The 16,530-nt window shown below is 36.6% G+C and overlaps 1 protein-coding gene across 1 annotated transcript in view; it reads right to left on the minus strand.

Annotated features, from left to right (window-relative positions):
- Nucleotides 1-16,530, minus strand: part of LOC138703420 (trypsin-1-like) — a 36,155-nt gene that overhangs the window by 13,814 nt on the left and 5,811 nt on the right. The window contains exons 3-5 of the mRNA XM_069831270.1: nt 13,863-13,960; nt 3,457-3,604; nt 1,435-1,548 (exon numbers count right to left, since the gene is read on the minus strand). Of these exons, the coding sequence (XP_069687371.1) occupies nt 1,435-1,548; nt 3,457-3,604; nt 13,863-13,960 (360 nt within the window). The remainder of the gene's footprint in view (nt 1-1,434; nt 1,549-3,456; nt 3,605-13,862; nt 13,961-16,530) is intronic.

A 16,530-nucleotide genomic window follows, 5' to 3' on the forward strand; every position in this document is an offset into this window, starting at 1 on the left:
TTCATTTCGTTGTCAAAAACTGAAGATTTAGTAAAACAGTTTTCTTTCAGGAAAGAAGGTAGGCGAATGAAAATTTAAAGTATGAATGAAAAGAAACATTTAAAAAGCGTAATGTACAATTATTTGAAGATATCATAATAAGTAAATTAGCAGCGTTTCCTCGAGTGAATTGATCCGTACTGGGTGTAATGTTGCAACGTTCAGTCAATGATCCAGCGTCGATAAACCTCCCAGCGCGCTTTAACGCTTCCCGTCCACTGCTGCGGCGCCGACCGCTACACATTCTGTCGTAAGTAATTAAATTTCCATTAAACTATTGGAGATCCCATTCTGATTTTTTCTGGTATTATTAAGAATACTTCAGTGCACCTAGTAGGTATTTTTTTAAATTTTTAATAGGGCTATTTCACATTGATATATATATGTTTTAAAAATTGAATTATAAAAAAATATTTGTAATAATTATATTAAAATTAGTTAGTAAATATTTAATAAAAGACAGTACTTTAAGCTTTTAAATGCAGTTTTCAAAAAATTTTTAACATCTATATCGTCAGAAATATGACGCTTTAAATGTTGCATTGTGCGACATTTTTAACGAATTTTAACATGTAATATTTTAAAAACATGTGGACTTAGGAGGAAATGAAAATACACTTGTTGGTTTATTAGACCCATAGAGTTGGTAAAAAAAATATAAACGCAATCAGAAATATGGTCAAAATTTGTATAATTTTGTGCGATTTGACGTGGAATGACTCATATAAATTATTTTCTCGGAAGATTTTAGCGATTAATAGTTGTGTTCCCCACTATAACTACTGGAAGAATATACGCAATCTTTTGAATAAAGCCTGTCTGTCCCGAGCACTCACGGAAATACCCGATTCGAACTTAGTCCCTCAGACGCCAGCCACTTTCATTTTGACCAAGTGTAGCCTATATAAGCCCAAGAGCTTTAGTTTGAAAGCCGTACTACTATTTCTGCGCCTGAAATTATGTCGCTACTGATCGGGATCACATTATAGGCAATGTTAGACTACCGATATAAACTTAATTCATTTGCTTATTTATTTCACCTGTTTATTATTTTCCACACATTTGTTTGTATTATTAGGCCTTTTACTGTCCGTCTCAGCGGTTATGTCGCAGGGTCGGCGAAGCGGGGGAGATCACGTGACAGTTACTTACCTAACGATGTCCTTTTATTTAAATTATTTTAAACAGTTATATAATATTACGTAGACTTTCAATTCCGTACAGCAAATATTTTCAGGAAAGAGCCTAACAGCCCAAACACTAGCCTTTACAGAGGGACCAGAAGAAACAGGTTGGGGAAACCAGGATGCGACATAACCACTCGGAAGAGCAGTACTTTTATCCCTACATGAACGAGTACAGCTTATTCATCATAGACGAATTGTGTATACTTACTGACGAAAGAACTCCCCATCCAGATGCATTACACCACGTGCCTTCCGGAACAGGGCTTTCCTGCAGTCGTATCGCCATGATGAATTCACTGTCTTTGGGAAATTCTTCGTACACCTGTTTTGATTAACAGAAAATAACGGTTTCTTTAAATGGTACGGGATGACGCAAACACCCCGCGCTCCTGTTGTAAATAGTGGCAGTGAATAAACTGGCTATACTTGTGTAACAAATAATAATGGATGTTAAATAGTGACTGTGGGCACAGAAAAATCAAGAAGATGGTCTGGAAAGGAAGATAGAAAGTAAATTATGATTAGGAGTGAGTAGACGTTCGAATATTACATGTGAACCAATATTGAAATATTACATTAATATAACATTGTGATAGGTACCTATTAAAGTATTTCATAGTTGCTCAAATAAAAAAGAGCGATATTTTAATTGTGCACTAAAAAAAATTGTCCATAAGAACCTATTATATTTGGGATGTCAGCAACACTCCGCGCGACTCTTAGGGCCGTATTCATAGACATTTTTAGCGCGAGCTTTCGGTGGATGATCAGCGTTTTTCGTATTCATAAACCAGTGTTAGCGATAGGATATGATTTGAATTCTGTAGTAGTAACCAGTGGATAGCCAGGGCTAGCTTAGTACGCTCGTAGCGCTTGCTGCGAAATGTCTATGAATACCACCCTTAATGTTACAAAGTTAGGCGCGACTGCTTAAGGGCCTAGATCATACGAGTATATACCCCAGATAGGTCGGCCTCATAGGCATTGACGTTAACTATTTTTGTCAGGTTTACTACGCTGCCATCTAGTAGTTACATAAGGAGTCACGTCATAATTCCCATTTGAATTGCATTAGCGACTGTACTGCCTTCTCGTGTTCGTTTACGGCGAACGGGTGGCGATCCTGGCAGTTGTTCTCTTCAAAGTACAAACGATTTTAGCATAGCGATGACCTATCTGTTACATATATGATCTAGGTTAAGGTTTAAACTGTCTGGAATTAAGTAAGGTGGGATATGATGATATAGACTGGAATAATCTTGCACAGGATAGGGACCAATGGCGGGCTTATGTGAGGGTGAAAATGAACCTCCTGGTTCCTTAAAAGTCATTTGTAAGTAAGTAAAGGTTTTAAAACTAGAATATACACATGGTTAGTAAAGAATACTTTTTATTCAATTGATGAATTCTTAAATTTTAATTCATGTAATATTAATATGTAATTTATTTTTAACAATGTACTATGTACTATTTTTTTTTAATATTGCCTTTGTCAATTGCTTGTATAGTGCCTAAAAGACAATCAATGAATGATACAATGCTACAATAGATGAAAAACATTATCATTGACAACAGGATAAAATCTTAGCATGCAGGCTTTCACGGCCGGTGTCTAGTTGAAACAGAGCTTCCGGGCTAAGATGCCGTGGTCTACTGGTGCTGACGTTACCAGACGTTTCGTCTACTTCTACGGCAGACATCTTCAGTGGTTAGGTATCCCGAGCAGAAGACTTCGACCGAGGATACCTAACCACTGAAGATGTCTGCCGTAGAAGTAGACGAAACGTCTGGTAACGTCAGCACCAGTAGACCACGGCATCTTAGCCCGGAAGCTCTGTTTCAACAGGATAAAAATTTGAAAACCGTAAAACTTAAAGTGAGAAAGTTAAGACTGGTTCACAATAAACCGGTAATGGAAACGACAACGAGAACGAAAACGGAAATAATGTTAAAATAAACGTATTTAAATGTGAGCATTCAGAATTAACTATTGTGAATGCTCCCATTTAAATACATTTATTTTAACATTATTTCCGTTTTCGTTCTCGTTGTCGTTTCCGTTCCCGGTTTATTGTGAACCAGCCTTCAGTGTCCATTTCGTGACACTTGCTTCCTGTTGCTAGTGTCATTGCTGTTACAATTTATATTATTAGTTCTTAAGTTTGTCCTGAAAATATTGAAAATAAGATCTGCCACTGACTAGTCAATATGGACAACGAAATCAACATACCCGTAACAGCGCGATGTCGTTTTCAAATGTACTTTTGTTGTATTTTTCGTGAATAAAAATGGCACTGACGCTGCGACTGACGCTAGTGCAGAGTGAGCGGTCCATCATGATGTCTCCAACCACCACTTTGATATCGCTTGGAGCCATCCTGAAAAGAAACCACTATTAATATACTTCAATAAAAGGTGTGAATTGAGATTGCAAATAACACATTGATGCTGTAAAATATACATTGTTGATTACAAAATTGTCCAAAAGCAGATTTGAACCTTATAAGTACAGGCAGTGGCGACAAGTGAGGCCGGGCCTCAGTCACTTGGCTTAACTGAAATCGAATTTTGTGTTTTTATATAATGTATTAGTTATTTGAATAAAGCATATATCGCTGTAGAAGCATTTGAAAACTTTGTGATGTATATAGACCTGTTTTGCAGTAAAATTTGTTCTTGAGGCCAGGATCGCTCGTGCCGGGTCTGGCTTCTGCATTTCGTGTGTATTCGCTTAAAACATTGTAGCTGAGGCACAATTCGTCTGGCCTCGTGGCCTGGTCAGGTTTCACTCCTCCCATCAATGGGCCGGCCTCTAGGGTAGAGTGGGATGGGAATAGCAATGGTGACTTGTCTTCCTAAATAATAAAAATTCCAGCTCTTTAGCAGGCAGAGACCCACACTATTCTCTCCCCTTATATCTTAGTTCGTGACTTAAGCGAGGGTGTTGTACTATTTGAAGCAGTAATTAGGAGAGGGAGAGACCGATTTAATAGCGAAGTGATATCTCCATATTTTAGTTACTTGTATTCGCGGGGGTGTTCTGGCGACTTGGTTATAATTAGTTTCCCACGCAGGTGTGTCGTACCCAGTCACTTGTCAGCATCGGACAGATTTATGGCCACCTTGTGCGGGGTTTTGCATAGAGACTTGTTGAAGCATAAAATCCGAGAGTTGGACTGGACCCGTGGGAAAGCTATTGCAAAGCTCGGGGTTTTCCAAAAGGACGGGGATTCTCGAAAAATCTACTAACTAATGTGATGTTGTGGGAAGTCCAAAGTCTAAATTTAGAGATGACGTATTTCGCGCCCAATGAGAAGAGATCTTGGTTCAGCTTATGAGGTCACTTTGGACCAATAGAGAATAGATTTTAGGTCGGTTAAGTGACGTAGTTGTTAGCCAATAGGATAGTTAGTTTTAGCGTAGGATAGGTTTTTATAAATAAGGGTGACGGGGCGCGGGGAGCATAACAACTTCTTATCGTGTCGACGGCCCTACATACGGAGCATATCTTTTTTCATGTCGACGGCCCCACACACTGAGCTTTTTGGTGTCGGCGGCCCAACTCAATAGTTTTTCTTCCGGCGAAGACTCGATAGATAGATAGAACTTTGTCATCGACGAGACTACTCGTCAACGTTTAGGAGCTTCGATCATAGTGTATGGAACAAAGGATTGAAGTTATAGTGTTGGACAGAGCATATTCAGCGCTGCCATAGAGTCGATACAGAAGTGCGACCAACGATTGAATTACAAGTTCATCCGGAAATACATACTCAAGGGTTTACCAAGTGAATACGACAATAAACTTATAGTTTTGGAATCAACACTGCCTTTTATATAAGTAGCCGGCTTGGTATTATTCCCGACATCATCCTACACCACAACTGTACCTCGGCTACCCTGAGTGGATCTCGCGCTACACCGAGCGTCGAAGTAGGGTGGGCTGGCGCCCAATACTTAAAACAATAGAAATTTGCCTACCCTATTCGCGCTACTCGACGGACGAGTGCTGACAGCCGTGGACCAGCAGACTGATGCGAGCGAGGGCATCATCCATCGCATCGATTGATTGATTGAGGGCCACGACCGAGACGCATCCACCCACAAATGGCGCCCAACGTGGGGCCTCAATAACGACATCCACCCTCAAATGGCGCCCAACTTGGGGCCTCAATAACGACATCCACCCTCAAATGGCGCCCAACGTGGGGCCTCAATAACGACATCCACCCTCATATTGTACTTCGTAGTAAAGTAGTGACTCTGGGCCAATGTTGTTATGTATTTCGGGAAAATATAAACAGAAAAAAATGCGAGTAATAATGCTGGTGTAGTTCATTCATTGTTAGAGTGTCCTTTTTAGAGAAGAAATAATATTGAAAGAAATGAAGTTTTAAATAAAGAGAGAGCCTACCGAGATACCTACGACATCGCTGAGAATTTTTCTGACAGATAATCTTAAAACGCGAGTTTCTATTGCATCCTGGTATGGGCAACATAAATGGTTAAATGGTAATGTGGTGGAAAATAAACTTCTCTGTTGGCCTTGTTTGTTGCTGTCAAAGGAAAAAAAAAAAATAAAACGAAAAGAAAGAAAGGGGGGATTTCAACATATAATATGGGTTGCTTCATCACACTGAAACAGTCACCGAAACTCACAGCATAACAGCTTATTTGGTGAGTGAAATTATTATTTTTCATTAATAGTAATAATAATAATAATAATAATAATAATACAGTAATAATGATAATAATATAATAACAATAATAATTAATATCATAAGCAAACATTTCCTATCGGAGGCACTTAAACTAGTTAATCTGGTCTCACCGACGATTTCGATCACCGGCCGCTACTGAGTAGAGGGCGGATTTTAGCATATTTGCATGTTTTATTCCTTAGTTGCAAATCATATGCTACTATGATACAAATGTATTTCAAGCTACTTGTCAAGATTTTGTAGTGAATATATTCATATTTAATGGCTTAATGCATATTTCAGCTTCTAGCGTATATAAAGGCATATTTCGTTATTGTCCTTTTAGCACTGTAGTGCTTAAATTAAGATTAAGAATACAAGAAATATGAAAAATGGAATGCAGAAGAAACTCACACATGCAGACAGTGAACTATTGTCGGTGAATCACTTTGGACAAATCCTTGGCAATCAGCAAAACACTCAATTATTACTGACTGTTAAAATTTACATATTGGAGTGTTTTGATGAATGGAAATTGTGATCAACAGAACAGTTATTCAAACCAAAACGCCACCTTATTGTCTACTCCGCACTTGCATAAGATTTTGTCACTAGAACGCTGCAATATGATTGTAGCAGAAGTTACAGAAAGAGTTCGTTCATAGGCTTCTGTGAACTCACTAAACTCGAATTTCGCCGCCTTCTACAATAATATATGCACGTTAATGCAATTTTCTGTTCTTTACATACCAACGTGCCAAATTAGAATATTTCATTTTATTATAGTGGCAGGTCTTAGGAACTTCGACAGTGTGTACAATGCATTGCATTTTAGAACAGTTTACAAGCATACGTTCTAATGGGGGCAGATAAAGTATTTTTTCTTTCACCATGTTAATAATGTCATAAAAGTGCTTATACAAATTTTGGCCACTCGACCGCAATTACGAGGGCCGTAAAAAATAAGTTCGTCCAGGGATTATTAACAGAAAGAAAACACAATTTCATTGGGAAAATGTATTGAAACGGACATAGAAATTTTTGAGCTATTTTACAACATACTCCCCACAGGAATTGAGACATTTCTCATGTCATAGAATCGACAGAGAGGTGCAGACGGCTGTCAAACGCTGGTTCCGATCCCAGGCGGCTGACTTCTACGACACAGGATACTAAACTTGATCCCATGGTATGACAAATACCTCAGTTTCCGTGGGGATATGTTGACAAATAGCGCAACAATTGCTGTATCTGCTTCAATAAATCTTTCCATGCAATTGTGCTTTTTTCTGTAAACGGCCTCAGGGAAAATCACTTTCTGGACGGCCTCGTAATTGCGGTCGAGTGGCAAAAATTTGTATAAGCACTTCTTTTGACATTATTAACATGGTGGAAGAAAAAATTTAACTTTCTGCCCCCGTCACAATGTTTGCTTGTTAGCCGCAAGAAAATTATTAATTTTGAATTAGTTTTATCAACGATGCCTAACGAAAAATGTGTTAGAAGTGTACTGGTTAAGCAGTGGGTTGAAATACAAGCAACTTTAGGAACTGATGCTGTCTCAATATTCTTATGTATAACAGAAAAACCATCAATAATAGTAAATTGATGATTTTTTTTTTTTCAAATTTAAGAGTGCATATATATATATATATATATATATATATATATATATATATATATATATAATTTTTAGAACATATATCGTGGTTTTTAAGTGCATACGTGAATGCATGTTTTTCCGTCTTTAGTGGATATGGATCCGCCCCCTACTTATAAGTGATATAAAGGCCGATTCACATTAAACGGAACGTCAATGTTACGTCACGAACCGGTAACGTTACGTCAAAATATTGCAAAACGCGTTTTGTATGGTAACGTTCACATATACAGACAATGTTCCGGACCGTCTGGGATTCTCGAGGAAAAAGTTTTGACGTGACGGAACCTGTACGTGGACGGTTTGTTCTACTAGAGATAACACCGCAGCTGCACATTCCAGCGAGTCACACAACTTAGGGCGGACTCACAATAAACCGGGAATAGAAGCGACAACGAGAACGAGAACGGAAATATTGTTAAAATAAATGTATTTAAATGTCAGCATTCACAATAGTTAGTTGTGAATGCTCACATTTAAATACATTTATTTTAACAATATTTTCGTTTTCGGTCTCGTCGTTTCCATTCCCAGTTTATTGTGAACCAACCTTTACTATATGTGTCATGACACGTATTATTTTGAGAGAAAAGGTTGACATTTGAGATTCTCTACTTGGTTATTTAACGACTATAACACTACAAGGTTATTTAGCGTCGATGGGATTGGTGATAGTGAGATGATACATTTGGCGAAACGAGACCGAGGATTCGCCATAGATTACCTGACATTTTTCTTACGGTTGGGGAAAACCTCGGAAATAAACCCAACCAGATAATCAGCCCAAGCGGGAATTGAACCCGTGTCCGAGCGTGTGATATTCGTTCATTCACGTAATACGGTATAGTTTTTGAGTTTTTGTAGTTACTGATCTCTCGCTTTTAACATTCTTTTCTGCCCACTTACAATCCAATTCGATGTAGAGAAGGACATCTATCTACCAACACATAAGGGGTCCCATGACCATGTGATCAGCCGTTACATGACAAGTACAAAACAAAGGACAAACACTCAGTCCCGTAGAATGGAGACAAATCTTCGCCTACGCCGGGTAGCAAACCACGGACCGCTTGGCTGAGAAGCACGTGCACTGTCTATAGAGCCAAACCTGCGGACATACCGCTACGGTATTTAATTGTTAATGATATCTTAGTTTACAAAAAATTATTGACATATGCTGAGTGTGATGACTGCCGAACAAACGAGAACGTCTGTTGTAGTTCAAATTTAAACCACCAGAATGCGCGGAATTGTCGATATCATGCGAGTATATTTGAAACCGTGTCATTAACCAAGTGTTCTGAAATCAATATTCAGTATTTTACCAATTAATAAATGATTGACTTTTGTTTTTAAGGAAACTTGATGACAGCAAGATAGAAGAGATATATAAAGTTACATAAAGAAATGTCTTAAAACGAAAAAATTTAAAATGAATAACAATTTTATATAAACGGTCGATAGCGTACCGGTGTTCTTGATGTTGAAGTACTAAGATATATATATATATATATATATATATATATATATATATATATAATACCGCACAGACGTGAATACTTTCAGATAATTGGCTCTCTCAACGTTCACGACTCATACTACCTACGAATTTTTCGTTATTTACAAAAAGGGCTTAAAGCAAATCCAAGTACAAGCGGATCACGGATCTGTTTTATTTCTTTAATTATTCCCACTTCTTTTTTATTGTCAGTCACTTCTCGTAACTCTCAGTGGCTTACCCCGCTAAAATACTTCATAATTTTCAATAGAAAACATGAAGTACTTATACTTTTAAAATGAAAATATGTGTCGTCTGCTCTCAATAAACTAGACAATTTTAATAAATGTGTCATTCGCCGAGTTCTAAGTGACTGTTATATTCTGAAGTAATAGAAGCCGATATTGAAGATGTACAAAAATGTCAAATTCGCTATAAATTTTCACGGAATAGGTAATACAGTACACTACTCTCTTAAATTGACGGAGGGTATTAGGAATTAAATTAATGGCTTTTTCAGAACACGATATTAAATGTGCCATACAAAACAATTTTTATCTCGAAAAGGAAGAAAAAACGAGGAAAATTGTATTAAACTATTTTGTTTGAAATATCTCAAAGAATAACCCCCTGAAGTTAATGACATTACTTACTGTTCACTCTATATATATTAAACTTAACTCTATGGCTCCTAAACAACACCGCATGGCCAGAATGACGATTCCCTTCACCATCTTCTAGCATTAGTGTCAGAGAGGAATATAAAGTGCTAAAAGAAATTGTTGCATATTATTTTATTGTAAAGTTATGTAATATTCCAACTTAATTCCAGCTTAATTCCAACTTCCTTTCTTTAAATATCTAAATCAACTTCAGTTCCTTTTTCGTTAACAGCTGCCAGTGTTCAAAATTTAAAATTTAGTGATAAATATAGACTAATAATACACATTGAAAATTGTTTACATCCCAAAAGTTGTAAATGTCCACCTTTGAAAGAAGCCACGTATGTCAAATATCTGGGTATCATTATTGATCAGAATTTAAAATGGCCTCATCACATTACTTATCTTTGTAAGAGGCTTCGTAAAACAATTTATAAATTCGTTAATCTTCGATTCTACTTACCTATTAGAGTTCTACGAAATGTTTATTTGGCCATTATTCAGTCTATCATTCAATAAGGTATAATTGTTTGGGGTGGAAGTACAAAAATTAACCTTAGTCCGTTAAATTTACTACAAAAACGAATAATTAAAATTTGTTTGAAGAAACGTTTCGATTATCCAACTAAATTAATTTATTCTGAATTTAATGTATTTAATATTGAACAAATTTATAAGTAGGCCCTATACGCTGTTAAAATTTTATCATAAAAATCGTAATAAGTTTGTATTACAGACACACAATTGTGACACAAGACGAAATATTAATTCAACATTAGTAGAATCTAAATGTCTCACATCTGCTGGTCTAAAGCATAGCATAAATTTTGGCCCTCGGTTGTACAATGCTTTAACTAAATTACACCCAGAACTTCTAACATGTAACCCACTAACATATAACAAGAAAATTAGAAACGTGTTAATATCTTCAATTTGATTAAATAAATTTATAGCCTATATGTATGAATTAATCAACCTATATTATATTTGTATTCTATAATTTTGAAATATATATTAGTCCTACTTTTCACGTGCGATATTATACTTCTCTAGTGTTAATATTATATTATATAATTCCATTGCCGCTGTAATTATATTTTAGTTCCTATTTTATTTTACTTATTTATTTTTATTATTATTATTTTTTTTTTATTTTAATATTATATCTGAACTGCGACCGAGCACGAGCGCTGCTCATTCGGTCTCAAATTTTGTTAATACTACTGTATCTTCTTTTTTTTTTATATTGCTTGTATTATTTTATTTCTATTTCTCTTGTTTGTTTTGTAATTACATTTCTTTATTCTGTATATTTAAATTTAAATAAAATAAATAAATAAATAAATAAATAAATTCATTAACAAAAATAAAAATTCGCTATATATATTTGTTTCTGCTCAAACAATTCTTGCATACTAGTTTATTGCAAACTTATGAAGAAATATGCAACATTTTTTGAGGGAAAAATAAATTTGCATATTTCTTTATAAATTTTCAATATAATAATATGCAACGATTTCTTTAAGCAATGTATGTATTGTTCTCACTAGACTTGTAATGTTGATAACGGATAGGGTGCGTTACGGTGGTTTCAAGTTGGCTATCGTTCACCAGTCAATACTCTAACATTCATAAACAGTGTACCTGCTGAATACTCCGTTCGCCAGTTACTACCGTAGCTTGCGTAAACAGTGTACCTGCTGAATACTCCGTTCGCCAGTTACTACCGTAGCATGCGTAAACAGAGTACCTGCTGAATAATAATGCCAAAAATTAAAGGTTCTCAGGCGCATATTTTTGCAACGGAATTTGGTGAGTGTTTTGAAGTTATTGACGGGAACGTTACATGTAAATTATGCAATACAAACATACGAGGTGACAAACGATATTGTATACAGAGACAGCGGCGTGGGGTGATGGCGTTTTCGGGGAAGAAATTCCATGGAAACACTGTATGTAGGCAACAGGCATCGAAGCCCAGTCGAGCAATGGCATACATACAGGGACCGCTTCCCTTCACATCACGCTACCGCTCGCCACTGACAGACATTGTAGCACAAGAAAAGAAAGGAGGAAATTCAAACCACGAATAATTCTATGAAAGGTCTAACGAAAGGTACGTAAAAATATATGTTTGTAATGCTATGTAGTCTATATTTACTTTTAGAGCTGTTCAGATTTGTTTATGTACACCTTGTTATTCGCGTAATCGATCGCAGAACCAAGTCAATATCCTCGTACTAGCTCACGTCCCTGGCCTTTGCATGTTCTATGATAGTTCTAACGAAAGGTACAGACGTGTGCAAATTGTTAGACTCAGCACCACATTTTTTACATTTTCATAATATCATGAATTACTGGCCACAAAATAATTCTGTAGAACTCTATGCGACAGGATCATTACAAAAAAGTTCTAGAAACCCGAATTTTTCTACAAATGAGGGACTGCTTCCCTGATGGTGACTGTGCCTTCATGTAGGATGGAGCACCCTATCACAAAACCAGCTCAGTTACTAATTTTCTGGCTGAAAATAATGTAGACGTCCTTCCCTGGCCAGGTAACAGCCCAAAAGAAAATTCAATTGAAAATCTTTGGTCTATCGTAAAGAGAAAACTAAAAAAGAACGACGATTACCACCAAGGTGGACCTCATAGAAGCACTTATCCAAATTTCCCACAGGGATGAAGACATCAAGAAACAATGTGAAAATCTCATGAACAGCATGCCAAATCGCATAAAATTGATGATAAAGAACAAAGGGTTTCATACTAAATATTCATTATTGCAATCAGTGTGTAATAAATGAGTTTTGTAGAATAAATATTACTTGAATCATATATATTATCGTTTGAGTCTAATAATTTGCACACATCTGTACGTAAAAAATATATTTTTGTAATGCTATGTAGCGTATATTTACTTTTAGAGTTGTCCAGATTTGTTTATGTGCACCTTGTTATTCGCGTAATCGATAGCAGAACCAAGTCAATGTCCTCGTACTAGCTCACGTCCTCGGTCTATGTACCATGCCGTAGTCAACTTGTGTAATCGATCCCCAACATTATAAGCCTACTTCTCACTAACTATAACTTCTGACCATGAACTAGATGGTGGTACGAAGTATATTAATTCATAAGCGTTGAAGTTCAAAAACCATTTAGTTTCCACCGACATTGAGAATTGGAGATTCAAAGACGACTAAAGAGAAGCCCGGCTCTGCGTCTGTAGAAATGCTAAAAGACTCTTACTTAGCGTTAGGTCAACATCGATTATGTATTCTCCCTGTAAAACTGTGTCTTCTGTGGTACGGAATACCTCGCAGTAAGGAAAACGGTCAACGGTCTTGGTGATCCGGTTCACATGACGATTCTTTCACTATCACTGTTCCTGAATTGTCGTGCTACTATTACACTATACAACATGAAATTTGTGCTTTTTATAAAAAAAATATGTGTATTCGATGTATTTTGTAATGGCAAAAACGAATCTGCAGTTAGTTTTAGTCCAGCACGTACTGTTTCTCCAAAATAAAAAGTTATTTAATGTTAGTGAAATGTTGCACTACTTTCACCTTATGGGATGTAACATGTCACTGAAAGTACACGTTCTTGATAGTCACCTGAACTACTCTCTAAAAAAACCTTGGTGCTGTAAGCAATGAATATGGGGAGAGGTTTCATCAAGAAATATCTATCTTAGAAAAGCGCTTCAGTGGAAGGTGGAATGCAAGTATGCTGGCTGAATATTGTAGGTCACTCATCAAATAGACTGCAGAAGCTTCTACAAACGTAAACGGTCAAAAAAGAAATTTTAATTTGTGAATTTTGGCCAAACAAAAGTTGCTTTATTAGCTAGTGTAACAAATTGTGTAAATAAGTGAAGTGCGTGTACCATAAAAATGGTATGTGTTAGATAATTTTGGTTTTCAGAAATGAACTCAGCACCTCTCATTTAATTAAAATTATATAGTTTCATCTGAAGGACAGAAACAAAGTTTAAATTTGTTGTCCAGTGTCATCTGTGTCTGAGCCCCTGTAGTTTGAACTAAATCACAAGCCAGTTATGTTGAAACAGTCTTTGCAAATTTCAGCAGCCGACTTCATCACGTGACTCACCCTACGACACAATGAGCAGCAGTGAGCACATGTATCTCGTCGATGACGGATCCGCCGCAGTAATGCGATAGGGTCCATCCATTACGTCGAAGTGACACCTGCAACACAAGAAGTGTCATACAAAAGTGCACCACACTTCCGACCTGCTCAGAACTGACATCCCGTTTACGAGTAGTTTCAGTATTTCATTCTTAATTACATTTAACTTATTTTGTGTACTATTCACTAAACAACAGGGATAAAGTTATGAGTAGGGCTCGGAAGTTGATGAAAAATACTTCTTTTTCTCTCGAGTGTCCGAAGACGAGATCCAACATAATATATGTTCATTTTGGGTCATTGTAGGCCAGAAAATGGTGGGTTTTATTCGTTCTTTTTTGCCGTTTTTGACATTTTTCAGCTTATTGGTCCTTTTAGCCTCTTTTTTTTAGGTGTTAATGATTTTTTTTGCAACTTCAGCTTCTTTCGACTACATTTTTACGGCCATATTTACAATTTACCACGAGATCTGACTTGCTTCAAGTAGGCTATGCACCAACGACATCCGTTGACGTGGAGAGAAGTTTCTCGATATTTCGAAACGTGCTGTGAGAATACCGACGATCCTTTACACCTAAGAACCTGGAGATGACTATTGTGATATATTGCAATGCTGAGGTAAAGTTTCCGAAGTTCCATTTCTGTAACCCTAGTGTGGTTAAGCCAGATATTCTAGTTATACTAATTTCGATTTCTTTCTCCAGGATGTCCATTGCGGGTTCGCTGAATTCATTTTAGGTGGCAAAAATCGTTATTCTAACTTCTCCAAGTAAATTTTTTAACAAACACGGAATTTCTGTTTAAAATTATATTAATCTAAAAATATATAATTCTCAAAGAAGAAGCATTTCATTCATAGGCTATAGTATTTTTCGCACTGCATGTTGCATACCACCAAAATTTTGTATCTTTGAAACATTATATTCATTAAATATGTAATTGAAACTGAAATTATTAATCAATTTAGATAATCTTTTTTACGTCCCATTTTCCAGTCTTTAGATCCTTATTAGGATATCTTTAGGTCTTTTTAAAGGTCTTTTTAGGCAATTTATAGGTCTTCAACTTCCGAGCTCTAGTTATAAGTAAATCGGCTCTATTGCTTAATGCTTTCGCGCTGGTATTCCATTTGGATAACCCGGGTTCAATTCCCGGCCAGGTTATGATGGTATTTATGGCGGACAAAACATTTATTACAGAGGATTTTTCTCGACGAATTTCCGTTTCTCTTTTTCATTCCTCCAACGCTCCCATTTTATCTACCATATGCATTAGTTAAACAAGAGCTAGGTTGAAGTCTTGGAGGTAGTATAGAAAGAACTTTCCGGATCCTGGGCTTATCAGGTACTCGTCCACGAATGGGACAGGGCTGAGGCAGATTACCTCACCTGTCAGCATCGGATTCACGAATGCCACACACGAATGGACTTGGACAACCATTACATATACAGGGCACACAATGGGACAAAAACATAAGTGCAAGGATCCTTCCTATATCTGGCCCTCGGAAAGCCAAGTTCAAGTCCGATGACGCGATCTGGAAAAGCATTAGAGTCATTCCATACAAAATTTTAAGAATATGCCAGTGATGTTATGAATTTTTTTTGGGCTTTTAATATAATAATGTTATTATGAAAATAAATTAAACTGCCAAATGACCGAAAATCATTAATATTTTACTCATACTCATGACTGAAAAATGGGTGGCAGTTACATGCTATCCATAATTTGACATATTCTAGACACCCTATATGAAGTGTCATCGAAACTAAAGAGACGCCATTGTAAACCTGAACAACCATGTTTTAATACCTTAAAGCAACCATGGGGAAAAATGGCTCCGAAAGGCCAATGCACTTAAAGCCGCCTTACCTCACTCCACCGACCCTCTCCTCCGCCTGGTGCTTCTCTAGACGTGCTTCATTCAGTGGCGGATATGGCTTCGATCTCGGGACGTCAGTTTCAGGAAGAATGGCAGAAAGAATTTTTTATTACTTACAAAAAGAAGAAAGTCTGTTGCTTAATATGTGGGTTTAAAATTGCGCATATAAAACGCTTCAATATTAAACGCCACTTTAATCGGAAGCATAGAGCGGACTTCGGTGATCTTACAAGTATTTATTTACAATTTTAAAAGCTATTTTCGTAATATTTGTGAAAAGATACAAAACAAGATATGTTTATGGTATTTTCAGGATTTAGATACTTGTTATTTTATTAAGTATCTGGAACTGAACTTATTTAAAACTTTGAGTGCATATTAGGCCTACTTGATGCGTTCTCTTTCCAAGAAAGATTTTGAGAAGTAACTGCAATGGAATTGGAGATGTGTCTGTTCAATAATCCATTTGTATTTGATGTTACCCAAGCATCAGAGTCACTATAAAGATGCAAAAGAGCACGCCACTAAAGTGTTTAGGAAAAAATGGATTACCTACCAGAGGAGCAATTCCCTAATCTGCGCATATTTGCAGTGCGTATGGTATCTATGTTTGGCTCAACTTACTGTTGTGAGCTGTTTTTCTTTTCAAAATGAATATGACCAAAAGTATCTCCAGGTCTAGGATCACAGACATGCATTTAGTTTCAGTCTTACGGTTGAGTTGTTCTATTTTAGAGCCAAATATAT

This window comes from Periplaneta americana, chromosome 1 (genome assembly GCF_040183065.1).
Source record: "Periplaneta americana isolate PAMFEO1 chromosome 1, P.americana_PAMFEO1_priV1, whole genome shotgun sequence".
In the NCBI taxonomy this organism is placed as follows: domain Eukaryota; kingdom Metazoa; phylum Arthropoda; class Insecta; order Blattodea; family Blattidae; genus Periplaneta; species Periplaneta americana.